The sequence below is a fragment of the Corvus brachyrhynchos genome, unplaced genomic scaffold (assembly GCF_000691975.1).
Source record: "Corvus brachyrhynchos isolate BGI_N302 unplaced genomic scaffold, ASM69197v1 scaffold49, whole genome shotgun sequence".
In the NCBI taxonomy this organism is placed as follows: domain Eukaryota; kingdom Metazoa; phylum Chordata; class Aves; order Passeriformes; family Corvidae; genus Corvus; species Corvus brachyrhynchos.
Genome location: NW_008240029.1, coordinates 541,643 through 555,964, shown reverse-complemented (window position 1 = coordinate 555,964; position 14,322 = coordinate 541,643). Strand labels below are relative to the sequence as shown.

Sequence of the window (14,322 nt, the reverse complement as noted above, 5' to 3'; positions counted from 1 at the left end):
AAACATGAAACAACCTTTTATTTGCAATTATAATCATTTATGTAGGCTTTGTGCTGCATCAGGTTTTTTTGCCTCAAGCACCACAAGCAGGATGCTTAACCTTTATTTCCTGACAATAAAAGACATAACATAGGCATATGCTGCAGGGACTCACATGATGACACATTAAGACAATACTTATAGCTATATTCCCTCACTACAACCTGAAAAAAATTTAAATAGTGTGATTTTAATGATCTCATTTGATTTTTATAACTTACACTGATTTATACAGAAAGACTTTGTGTTGCCATGATTTTGATTCAGAGGATGGCAACATAAGTTTCTTCTTAAGCTGAAAAAACCCATCTAAACCATTAAGACAGCAGTAGAACGTTTCCCTCCCAATTGTTTGTTAAAAGTAGTAAGAAAACTGTCCCCCAGCATGTTATTTCAGGTATATAAATGCATGTAAAAAGGTCTCACTTACTGCTGCATTTAGCATGAGGTATGCTGTCTTTGAGTATAATCAAATGAGGAAGAGAGCCATAATACAGTTTTTGACACTATTCACATGTCTAGAATTACAGTTATATAAACATTTTAAATACTTCAGGCACTGTATCCTGTCATTAACCACAGAAGATCATCTTAAAATGCATGATCAAATCAGATTAATAAATCCAAAATAAAATTTCACTGTGGTATGTTTATTCAAGACAAGGCAAATGCTTTAGTCCTGCACCTCTGGAGGAACAGAGTAAGTTTTCCATCTTCAGTGAGGGGGATAAAGAGAACAAGCCCACCTCCATACTGCTTTGCCATATAGATGCATGAGATCTTTTGTCACATCTACCACAGCATATTTTTGTGCTAAAATAGTTTCATTAATGTATTCACATAAATCAAATGCTATTTTTGTACATTAACATACCATTTGTAACAAAAGTTTAAAGGGGTCATTCAAAAACCACAAGAACATTTAATATTGCAATAATGTGTCTGGGGTTAACTTAATGTGGGAGAATATCAGGCAACTTAATTACTGGACAAGCATGAGCATTTTGTTTTTGTCTTAGAGTGGTTTATGAAATCAGTATAAGCAAAATTAGAATCATAATCCCATGAAGCAACATAAGACTTTCTGATAATTTACTTAAACAAATTTGAACCTGTGCAAGTTGCTACATTCTTCCTGCCAGTGCTGCACTCAGGGCACTATCTGCTCTCTATCTACTTGTCCTTTTGCTATCCAGACTTGAATGAGTGGTTAAACCTAACCATACACTGGCATAATGTCACGTCTGAGAAGTACATTTGTCTTCCTACATGGTAAATTACTGCATGTATTTCCATGATGCATATATGTTTATGACTGGAATATCACGGTACCAGCACGCTCAGAACCACACTTTGGATAACAGTCATCACCAATACTGACAAATATCTTTTACAACACAGCTTCCTCCTTGGTGCATTTTTGCTTAGATCTCAACTTGTGACACATTCACCTGTCTTCAGACACTGACACTTTGAAGCAAAACTTGGCTGGGAGTTATCTCTTCTGTACTTCAACAAGCATACCTCTGTCTGGGATGAGGAGCTTGCAGGGCAATGCCAGTGGAGTGATGGAATGCTGGTACACCAGAGCTGTTAAACTCCCTGTGGTCAGAAAAGTAACAAGACATGCACAGTTAACTTCGTGGACAACAAGAACGCATAAGTTATGTTTGCTCTCAAGTTAGAGTAAGGGCCCCTTCTGCTTCCCTTTAAAAATCTCTTGGGACCTAAGCCAAGATCATCTTGAACTCATTAATCACAATCATATGCTTCCTTTCCCTCTTAAATACACTGCTTAGATCCTAACCTAAATGTCTGTGCTTCAAATGGAGAAAGCACAAAAATGACAAAATCAATAGCATATAGAAGTCAGTAAATTCTTTCCAACGCTCTTAACTTCTGCTACATCAAACGTAGTAAAATCTTAGAAAGGTGGTAAGAGCACAAGAGGTCGCTTGTGCTATATGATGAGGTAAAAAAGAGCAAGTTCTACCTCTTAGCCACCTAGTCTTCATCAGCTAGTGTTCTGTCTACATGCATCTCTATTTTGTACTTCTAAAAGTATAAAAGATGGTCCAGGTAAAACCTCTTCCATTCAACGCAGCAATGATGTATGTAGCATTCTCTATTAAATGATTCTTCTTTTCTATTCAAAGTCACTCTTGCAATTTGGTCTTGGCTTAACTGAAGTAATTCTACATTAGTTATCTTTGATATTAGCATGTGAGACTATAAGGAGTGAGAGGAAGGCATAGTATTCATCAATCTGTACAAAAAGCCATCCTTCGATCCCATTTACTAACAAGCAGCAAACGTTCTAACCATGTGCTGGAGAAAAATCTCAGTTCAACCATAACAAACCTCATTTTTACAGTCCATCAAAAATTTCTTTGAAATGGAAAGATGACCCAATTCTACAAGTCTTACAGAAATGCAAAAACTGATTGATACTGTTAGTCTTTCACTGTCTTACCCATAAACATGTGCAACAGTGCCTGTTCAACTACTTTGTAAAGCAGTTTTGAGGCTGTGTCCTGGGTTACAATGTGGGGTGTAACCAAGTTATGTATTCTATTTCCATCTACATAATTCTTGATGAACTGTTAATGGTGGGTCATTTGCAACAGCTGACCAGCGCACACCCAACCCCTCAGACTGCAAGCTGGGTGTTAGATAAGGGAAAACAGGCAAACCCTGCAAGGCAATGTTTCCTGGTCTTCACAATTAACTCGGCCATGGTAACTACACCCATCCTGAGGGGGTCATCTCTGCTTGGAGGCCACCCTGGACTCAATGGCCCTAGCAAGAATGGACAACTGCAATGACTCAAGAGTATTACATCATTCCATTGTGAAACTCCCCATCCTGAGGGAGGTACCACCTGAACCTGACTGTATATAATCTGGGGTTTTGGGGACTTGGGACAGCACTACCATTGCTCAACAGACCCAGAGGAAGACCAGAATTCCACAGGACCACCACTTTCAACAAGACTGCAATCATCACTTCAGTAGGACTGCAACCACTGCTTAATCAGACTGCAACCATCACCCAGACCAACAAGGTGCAAGGCTGTACTCTTGACTTTGTGGGTTTAAGCCAGTTTTTCTGTATCGTTGCATTTACTGTAATCTTTTTTATTAAATTGTAACTCTGACCTGCTCTCAAGGTATTTGTGTGGGGTTCACCTCTCACTGTGGTTTATTTTCAAACCAGCACAGGCTGTACACATTGAAAGACTAGGAGATGTTCAAAGTAAATGACTAGTAGGGTTGCGTAAGTGCCTAAACAGGTACTTCAAGATTGAGGTAGGAACGGACTAAAAATTCTAATTTAAGATACGTCTCATGCCAAACACTGATAAACTTCAATCCACCTTTATTTTAAATACGACTTTCATTTTACATCTGTTAATTTTATGGTAGATGACCCTTTCACAGGTGTATTTGATGTATGTGACAAGGCCTGTAACAGAGGGTGGGAGGGCGGCAGGATGACCTCTGGGTAGAGTCCAGGGGCTTTTCATGCCAAACACAACCCGTTCCAGCAGACCCACTGCAGGGCACCTATAGAAAAAAGGTTTGGTGAGACACAGCAGAGGGAATGCCATGGACAGAAGAGGAGAAGGAGATGCTCTGGGTACCCAAGTTTCCATCCCCACCCTCTGGAGGACCTCGCAATGGAATAGATGAGACTTTTTCTGTGGTTGACAGAGAGCACATGCTGAAACAGATTTTTTTCCCCACAGGATGGCAGCCTATGGGGAAAGCCCACATCACAGGAAGGAAAAACAGGGAGAGGGATGAAGCAGCAGAGGAACTGTTCTGTAATGACCATATGTGAGGAGTCTGGAAGGAAGCAGTGAAATTGAGCTTGGAAAAGGGGAAGAAAAAGTGTTATTTAATACTTTGTTTCTCATGTTAAGGAAACTTCCCTGTCTGACCATCCAGGAGCCACTCTGGCAGTCACTCTTGCATCACCTGAGCTGGTACTCAAAGCCCCTTCACAGCTACATACCCCACACTTACAGTCAGACATTTCCTCACTAGCTCAACCCCAGGTTTCCCTTAGCAGTCTCAGATGTCCAGATCCTTAAAATAATTGAATTTTGATGCAACAACTTAAAACCAAAATAACAGCACAAACTGGGTGCCTCTGAGGAGGGATACCCTTACAGTCTAAGGGCAGGAAAGTCTGGGGGCTGTTGGCTGCTGCTGCGTCTCTTGAGTGTCTGGTCACCTGGCCACACGGGTCCCCGGGTCCTTTGTTATGCAAAGGGTCAGCAGGTCATAGCCTCTTGCCTGGGACACCCATAGATCAATCTGCAGTTTGCACTTCCAGCTTGCAAACCCAGATACCTGCACTGAATGTATCCCTCAACATCTGACTACCTGAATATTGATTTTAATTGGAAAAATATTGAAACAGTTGTCCCCGAGTTTCTTTTGCCCTGTAACTGGTTAGCATCTCCCTGTTTTCATCTCAGCTCATAAGCTTTCTCATCCTATTTTCCCCTCCTACTGCAAATCAGTGGAAAGCAAATGAGTGAACAGCTAGGTAGGTCTTTGGCTGTTTGCCATTACAGGTATTGCACTTCCATCATATTATATTAGGTAGGCTGACAAAGCATAATGTACTTTGCGAATGTCTCACTCTGGTGTAATTTTTAGCCACCTTATATGCAGCATAAATATAACACAGGACAAAAGGTCCCAAATCAATTAGGATTCTAAGAGTGATCTAGTTCAGCTTTCTGCAGCAACACTGGTATTAGTAGACAAGCTTGATTGTTTGAAGCTTGGTCCTGTACATCTGTGCTAGAGTGCCCTGCATACCTGCTTAAGGTAAATGTGTACAAGGCTCCTGGAACCCTGGAATGGGTTCCTACAGAAGTCATCAGGATTCAAACAAAGCAGTCTCTCATTTGTATTCCATCCAAGTCAGCACTGGCAAATACCAACTGCTTCCATTTTCTCTGTCCCTGTGATGCACAGTACTTACCAAAATATGGTTCATTCGAGCATCCTTTCAAGCGTACCCCCTTCTGAGTACATTCAATCAGGAAATGCCTTACAAGTTCATTTGACAAATCTCCAACTGTGTTGAAAAAGAAAGCTCACAAAAATAAGCAATTAGCAGACAAGTCTTACAAACTAGGTCTTTATGAAGCAGTTTTGCCACATTACCACCAAATGTTTTATATGCAGAATGCAAAGAATACAATTAGACCTACTCTGCTAGTTATGAGATGTATTTAAAAGGCCATTTTGCAAAAAACAAATAAGCAAACAGCTCACTTTACACAGCCAGAGGAAATGGGTTTATATTCTTAAGTGTCTGACATGCAAATATACACTGGTGTCCAAAAATGTCCAAGTACGGTCCCAGCTACACACAGGAAAAGAAATTTGGAAAATGAATGGTTAGAAATTTTGATGCACTTGCCCATTAAAAGAACTTGTATCCAAAGTGACAAGAAAGTAGAAGTATGAAAAAATATTCCAATTTCCAGTGACATTTCTGTTCACAGGAGTTCTCCAGATTAAAAGAGGAGTAGATTTAGCTACACAAAGGTAACGATGGCATTTCTCTCAGTAAATTTTAAAGTTTCCAAATGTTTGCAGCTTTATGCTATGTCTCTGCTCCTGAAAACAAACAATTACATGAAACACTAAGGTTTCACTAGATTTTAAGACAGTTTTTATCTCAGGATTCTAAGACAAACCGAAATTGCTGAGTTGGATGTAAAGAGGAGATTCAAAGTCCAGGAGACATATAAAAATTCCCTTGAGATTTAGCATTCTTTTAAGTATATACATACATATGCAGATATATAATTAAGACAACTTAAATATTTCTTGAAAGATGGATTCACAGTACGTCATACCTGACTACAAACCAAATCCTTCTCCAAATAATTAGAAGGTTATTTCATATCAACAGGACAAAGCTATCAAACCATTCAAACCTTAAAGAAAAACCTACAAACACATGTGCTCCTTTGATCAGGAAACACTTCAAGAGTTGACTTCCAGGCTAATACAGATGAACGCATTAACATGGACAGCAGAAACCTCTGTGCAAGCAAGTATTACACTTAGCACTTTTTCAAACAGCTTAGTGTTTGTTGTTACGTGCTCACAAAATTAAAAATAAATGACTACAAGGTATGTGCGAAAGGGAAGCCTGGAACAAGAAACCCTACAGGAAACTGAACCAATCTGTGCCTTCTGGGATTAAACAGTGGAAATGAAAAAAGCTAAGTATCATGAAGTGAGAAGTGGAAGAATGCTACAGTCTTACTACTATTTGCCTGTCGTTGTTCTAACATAAACTGTCTCTTAAAGGCTGGCAGAGTTTGAACTTTCATGTCTTCCTGGACTTCACCAATGATTATAAAAAAAGATTACTAAAAACACCTACAAGCCACTTTCAATTTGCCTCCTACTTGTTGCTATCACTACTCCAGTACATCTATGCTGTGTTCATTAAGTAAGTCATTGAAGTGGTTCTGCTGATGTTTATTGGCAACAAAAAGGACTACATGGCAAGTTGTTATTAAAAATTGTTTCAAGATACCAGATTAAAACAGAATTTCAAAGTGTTACTGTAATAGAGGTGAACTGCTAACCTTGCCCCAGAGTAAGCAAATCCAAACCAACAGCAAAACAAAAAACCAAACCAAAACAGCCAAAATCATACTTTCATAAAAATGACACTAAGAATAAATGCTTTCCTGTAATCTTAGTTGCTTACCTAACCAGTCATTATGTACTAATGAAACATAATAAGCTTTGTAGAAGAAAAACAGCAGCAATAAAAACCACTCCACTAACCTTGCAGTAGTACAAATGGAACCAAGAACACTACAGATATTGGCTGCTGAGTTTCCACATACCAATTACTGATTTCTGCATGTTCTTCTCATTTTATGTTTCACAACCAACAGGCACAAGTTATATATGGAAGCACTGGAGCTGACAGAGTAAGTATACAAATCACCACTTCTTTTAAACAATTATCCTTAGGAAATCTCTTCAGATTTATATCTGAAGTAGAACTGTGTCAAAACAAAACTTTGGCATCAAAAATATTCAGCCCTCCAGCTGAGAGAAAACTTTACATTGTAGTCTGTGAATCAAATGCAGACTTCTGACTGCTAGGGAAGACCAATTGCTGAGATGACACTGATTTTCTATTAGGTTGATGAGGTACAACACATGCACAGCCACAACACACATACATTTACAAGTCATGGTGAAACCATACAGTACAACAGGCATCATCTCCAGTCTCACTTAACAACGCATCAAATGTAGTCTGCAATTCAAGTTGCACTTACAAGAAGAGGGGAAAATTCCATCATTTTATTACCCAGCAATAAGGACTACCTACTATGTATAGCTTGTTTAATAACATACAGAAATACCTTTCTTTAACTGCAGCACAGAAGGAGGTGGTGTGGCAACTTTCATAGCTAGCCCATAGGCTCCTCGGAAAGAATGACTGTCTCGAACAATGAAAGACCCAGGTTCCTTTTCCTTGAGAACAGCAATGGCTGCAAGAGATTCCAGCAAAGAGACAGAAAAACAGTTCAAGAACAATGCACATAGTCAAAAAGTACAGAAGTGCAAATGTATAATGAATAGGACACCAGAAGAAGTAAGATCTTTTCCTCTATCGTCACTGCTGTACAACAAAATACCATCAACGATATTTGCAGGACCCAAGTGGAAACATCTTGTTCAAATCTCACAGATACTTATTTAAAAAGAAGCCTGAAGTACAGAACCCTACTGATTTTTAAACTGAGAAGGGTGCTCAGGTCTCACATTCCTACAACCAGTGCAAGAGCAAGTCTACTCCTGCTTAGATTTTGTCAACTTGTTAAAAGACTCCATAGCTCTCTGTAATTCCCACACTGACTAGACAGCACTGTTTTTCACTTCCTATTCAGCCTCAACAGGCAGAACAGATTAATTTCCATCCACCAGCAATTTTTTGTCCCTGCAAAGCCACCTTACTGCCTTAGGAGTTTTAAAGCAAAGGAAGGAATGTAAGTGTGTATTTTGCTCTTTGACTTTGAAATATTTTTCATCTGTATTCTGGGAAACACTTGCAGGGAAATTGCTGCTGCTTTGCACAAGTCAGTTGCAGACTTTGAAATCTAGTAGCTCAAAATCTTAAACTTACTTTGAAAACAGACACAAAGTTAATCTAATGATTGATCTTAATAAAATTTTTGTACTTTGCTTTCTTTCCTCCCCCATAAACTTTTTAGAAATACTTGTTTATACTAGTATACTTTGTTTCTAGAATTCCTAACCATCGGCAATCCTTCAGAGAAGCCCTAGAAAAAGCCCAAATTTGATGCTGGACTCCTTAATTGACTGTTCACACAGAACATGGATATTATGCATACAGGGCACAAAGGCATATTTTGCAAGCCCTGAGCAATGTTTATAAAGCAAAGGTTCTTTTCATGAAAGAAGAGGAAGTTCAAAAAAAAAAAAAAAAATCAGGAAAATGCAGACATAATTGTCTCTTCTGTTAAAACGAGTAAAGCAAACATGTATGCATTCTATTCTCTTCATCTGTCAGACAGCAAAGGAAAGAACCTTTTTTCACAACAATGTCTTGTTTTGAGAGGATTAGGATGAATATGCAAACCCCTGCAATTAAGCAGTACTCACATAACACTTCTAAATACAAAGGGATGCAGTAATAATTTGTCACAGGAGCAGTCTATTAAACACAGGGAAAAAAAGGACAAATACTCCCCTCCTCATCAACAGTACCCTAAAACGTTTTTTAAAAGGAGTTTTACTTCAAGGATGAAAAGAGGCATATTAAAAGGTTGGGAAGATTGTTGTTTCATTTATTCAAGCAGTTAGCTTTAACATTGCATTTTATCTACTTCCCTCTGGACACACATCAAGTCAAGTATTTTTCTGCACATTTAAAGACTCAGTTCTCGTTATGGGTGGTGAGCAGATGAGGGGAAAGGGACTGGAGTGAAAGGACCAGCAAAGTATCATCCAAAAACGAATTAATGTTCTGTTTTCTATGATCTTTATTCCTCTGGCATCATATTTACCACTACACAAGAACATCCTCACCATCTGAGAACCTAATAAATAGACAGACATAGCAATTCATCATTTGCCAATAGCTGAAGTTCACACTATTTTGGTTTAGTATGAACATCCTTCTGAATGCAGAACTAGTTAGTAATTTTCCCTTTTTGACAACTACATTTTAAAAATCCCAGTTTAAAATCCCACCTTATCTCATTAATCACAATTCAGTATAGCTGATTATTACTGTATAAACACAAGCACAGTCAGACCAACTACATTTGCAAAGCACTGTCAGAGACTGAAATGTTATAGTTTCATGGCTGAAACACTGTTATAAAGGACTTTTGCCCATTATGGCAAAAGTGTGTAACAAAGCTGCACCAACAAAGCCCACCCCAAATGGGCCTCCTGACTGAAACTCTGAACTGTGAGTCAAGCCACCTAAAAGAACCTGAGGTAAGATAAAAGTGATCCTGTTTTTCAATCATCTCAAGTCTGAGAAGAAATGGATAAGGTTAGGGAAGAAGGATGCATTCACAGAAAGGCCAAGCCCAGCAGCTGTCCTGAAAATCATCCCCAGCTGTCTTTGGGGTGGAGGCCATAGCCCACAGGCTTATCTGCAGCTAGGTTTGCACAAACTCCTCTCCAAACAAGGGGGGAGGAGGAGAGTTTTGGGCGTACGACATGACCTCTGGTCAGAGGCAGTGAACACCCACCCTCCATTACACAAACTGGCTCAGTTGTAAAATCCCCCACACCGGGAAAGCCACATCCACAGGACATTCACGTGAGGGACAGCTGAGGAGGTGTCATAATCCATCAAAGACCCCCAAAGCACTCCCCAGATTCATTCCTGAGGCCTTGCACCAGGGCACTACACATGATGCAAAGTGATGCAACTGATCCAGAGTCTTGCAAGAGACAGTGTCAAACCTGCCCCCCTTCAGGGGAGGTACTTGGGCATTCCCACCTGGCCCAACTTACATTAATCACTTGAACGCTACGTTTTTTGGCAGGGGACCCTCACCACCAAGAAGACCTGATGGAGAGGACCAACAGAACACTGCTGGGACCCTCAGAGGGGTCTGTATTTCTACTTACTCTGTTCCTGTCACTCTTCCTGTGCCCCTCCCAACCTCTTTTTCTATTTCTTTCTTTCTCTTTCTCTCTCATTTACTGTTAAATAAAATATATCAATTTTCTGGTATCAACATTTAACCTTGTTTGGTTTTAATCTCATTTCACAGAATATTCAAACCTGAAGTTCTATCCACTATCCACAGAGTGAGCTCACCTTGCTCCTCTATGATTAGCGGATTGTAACAAGCACCCAGCACACTTACACACATACTGTTGCAGGGACAGTATGTAAGTTCACAGAATCATGGAAGAATGGCCTGGATTGGAATGGACCTTAAAGATCATCTACTTCCAACACTCCTGCCACAAACAGGAACATGTTTCATGAGGCTAAAGCCACATCCAACCTGGTCTTAAACATTTCCATGGATGGATGGCATCCACAACTGCTCTGGGCAGTCTGTTCCCATACCTCACCACCCTCACAGTAAATAATTTTTTCTAATATTTAATCTAAACCTACTTTTAACTTGAAACCATTTCACCTTGTCCTGTCACTACATGCTCTTCTAGAAGTCCCTCTCCATCTTTCTTGTAGGCTCCCTTCAGGTACTGGAAGGCTGCAATCAGGTCACTTCAAAGCTTTCCCTTCTCCAGACTGAACAATCTCAATTCTCTCAGCCTTTCCTCACAGGAAAGGTGCTCCTTCCCTCTAATCAACTTGGTGGCCCTCCTCTGTACTCGCTCCAACAGGTCTGTCTATGTCTTTCCTGCATGCCAGATGCAGTACTCCAGGTGCTCTTAAGTATTCACTTTCACATAGGTAGTAAAACCTTTCTTCAGTTCACTGAATAATACATCTACATACAAATGTACTCTTATCTGCATTGTTCCATGGTAGTGACCTTTAAGAAATAATGTAAGTCACTTGACATTGAAATTCAGATTACAAAATGACTGGTAGGTGAGGATGCTTTTGTGATGACCTAGCTAATAAATTATTCTGAGATCATGTCAGAACAGTACACTTATACTCAAAAGGTTTTGGAGAGCAGACAGTCGTTTGGTATTGTTTCATGCATATCTGCCATTCAAAAATGACAACAAAGAGCATTTGCAGCAGCTACCACAGGTAGATCTATATTACTTCATAGTTAGTTCAGTTAGGCTAATAATTTGTCTGATTAACTGAATATTTTTCAGGACTATTTGACTGCCCTCCACACTCAAATTCAGCCTTCCAACAAAAGAAACTAAGAGGGGTTGTCTGTGGCCCTTCTAGGTTGTATATTCCTTTGAGAGATCAGGTATGAATCAAAAATCGAGACTTCACCAACTAGCTTTTCTGTGAACAGATATGCCAGAATATATATCAATTGATATACCTTGTTCTCTTGAGATATCTGGCTTATACCAGAACTTGGACGTGTCCTGAACAAATTTTACGGTCACATGTATATCAGCTGTGTTTTCTGTGAAATAAAAGGGAAAAAAGTCAAGACATTTTTTAAAATACAAAAGTGTTTTTACTTTTCTTTCCAACTTCCAGTCACCATGATTACTCAAAAAACTCATCATTAGGACGGGTTAGAGAAACTGAGCTGTTTTAGAACCAGCAAATATAACACCATACGCTAAGACTCTGAAAGCATGTTCAAAGTTTCATTTTGCGAAATCCATAAAATGTTAAAAACTTTTAGTTATAAAGCTGTATTAAATACAAACTTCTCAACAGGGCCCAGTGAACACACATGTACATTTTTAAATTTTCTTGGCACAAGAAGGTGCAGAGAGAAGCCAGCCCTTTTTAAAAGAAATTGGACTCCACCCCTGTCCATTTTAGTTTGACAGCTGAAAAGGTAGGCTGTCCAATAGCTGACTTCTAGGAGGCACAGGAAGAAATCTGCAGCCTTGTTTTCTGAATAATGCATCCAAAGACAGTGAACTGGCACCATTTACTGCAAACGTTGAAGTCCTCTGTGCCATTTTCATTCCACTACTTTTTTTTCCCCTCTCTACTTTTAAAATCCCCAAAGTTCTTTTTATAAACTCATATAAAATCTAAAGTATTTCTCTGATGCAGAACCTACCTGGCACTGGGGAAGGGCTTAACATTTTTGAGAAATCTGGGAGGACATTTGGGAAGGGAATGCTGATTGTGCTTCCACTGTGCGGGCTAGAGAAGCCACTTGAAGAAGGTGACACAGAGGCAAAGGAACGTTCTCCTTCAGAGGACCTCTTCTTCTCTGGAAGAGGTGGTTGAGCATGTTGGTTCCCTCCCTGGTGATGCTGAACTGCACTGTTCTGGCTGTTGTGTCCACAGGCCACTGGAAGAAAGTTTTGTGTCAAAAAGTCATTGCCATCAGCACTTGCCACTGATGAGCTCAGGGTTTTAGGTGTGTTAGTATTGGCTATGCAAGTAGCTTGTGTCGCCTCTCGGGGGGAGCTACTGTCCCTGGTACCCGCACTGTAGCTTAGGTAGGCACGGGCACTGCTGCTGATAGCATGTTCTTGGTGTGGCTCTGATGGTGAACTCTCCAGGTTGCTCAGGGTGACAACTTGAAGTCCTGGAGTTTGGAAATGAGACAGGAGAGAGACATCCTGCACAGCACTTGAAAATTCAGAGGGCACAAGGTAACCGCCCGGCTGCCTGGTATTTCCCAATGAAAATTGGGTTGACAGGGAAGCTTTAGAGCTGCTTTCAAGCCAAGGACATTCTGCTGCAGAAGAGCTGTCAAAAAAAAAAAAGCCAAATATTGAATACATAAATGAAACAACAGCCAAAATCATTCCCTTAAATGTTACTGTACAACCCATACTTCAGTGATCATTGGAAACAATGAAACATCACACCCAGGACAAAATCTCAGGGTGCTCTTTGAAAACATGCTGGACCAAGTAATGCAGCTGGACCAAGGGATTCCAGCCTTACCCTGACCAGTAATTTCTTCAATGTAGGTCATTATGTTCTGCCTTATCTCACCTCCACCTAGCCATGTTGATGGGATAGTTTCTGAGTTTGCACTGTAAACCAGTCCATTAAATTAACGACAGCTAAAAATACTTCTCTCTGTCTGAGGGTGTTACTTTTAATATGAATCAGTTTAGTGAGGCTGTTTGCAGCATTGCTTCACATACAGTGGTCCTGATGAGCTAAAGTGCTGCCTCAAAAATAGCAGTAGGAGGCAACAATTTCTTATGCCAAAGCTGCATAGAGGTAGAGGTTTATGGAAGAAACCTGACATGGCCACACCAGTTCTTACATGCAGAGTGTCTTATGCTCACCAGAATAAAAACAAAAAGAAATGGGCTGAGGAGGTAGTTGTGCACCATCACAAAATAAATCAGTAACTATGATAATGATAAGAACACAGTTCACAAGGAATAACTTGCAGACCAGGTCTCTTTTAATACAGTTTATAATGTAAGGTCCAGTGGTTAATTTATTTGACAGTGGAAAAATTCTGATTTACAGAATTAAATATTTCAACAGCAAACATTCTGTTTTTCTACTGGGTAGCAATTCTACCTGTTCAAGTGAAAAATAAAAAAAAAGTCCTTCTAAGCAAGAGCAACTAAGCTTCTGATAAAATCATCTGATAGAAGTCTAAGTTGTCTCCTTGCTTCTAAAAGTGAAATGCCCTTAGGCTGTAGCTGGAAAGTATTACTAATATTATCAAATCTAGAGAGAACAAACTCATTGGGAAATGCACAGGGAAAAGAGCTGACATAAGACATACATCAAAAAATAAAGGATTTTTAATTAAAAGGGAGCTGTGGAAATGGATGCCAGTAGATTTAAACAGCTGAAATTAGAAGGGCCATAAAGAAATGGAAGGTAAGCAAATTGAACAAGACATCACTGCAAGAAAAAAACCTCTAGAGCTGTAGCTATCTGCTAGGTGAAATAAAAAATTATAGAAAAAATATTTAGAAAGAAGGGAACAGAATTTTCTAGATAAAGTCTGAAGTAGGAATGTAAACTTGATAATGACTGAATTGCCTGATAAGCTCTTAATACATATCCACTTGTAATTGTTACATTGTCTCCTCTGCAGCAAATACCAACATATTTTGTTCAGTCTCATGGTTCACATTCATAATCGCAAAACCAAAACATTCT

General features: G+C 39.5%; 1 protein-coding gene across 12 annotated transcripts in view; it reads right to left on the bottom strand.

Annotated features, from left to right (window-relative positions):
* Positions 1-14,322, bottom strand: part of TNS3 (tensin 3) — a 218,104-nt gene that overhangs the window by 10,044 nt on the left and 193,738 nt on the right. For all 12 annotated transcript variants that reach the window (XM_017743610.1, XM_017743612.1, XM_017743617.1 and 9 more), the window contains 5 exons: positions 12,290-12,930; positions 11,585-11,671; positions 7,469-7,597; positions 5,041-5,136; positions 1,564-1,641 (listed from right to left, as the gene is read on the bottom strand). In XM_017743610.1, the coding sequence (XP_017599099.1) occupies positions 1,564-1,641; positions 5,041-5,136; positions 7,469-7,597; positions 11,585-11,671; positions 12,290-12,930 (1,031 nt within the window). The remainder of the gene's footprint in view (positions 1-1,563; positions 1,642-5,040; positions 5,137-7,468; positions 7,598-11,584; positions 11,672-12,289; positions 12,931-14,322) is intronic.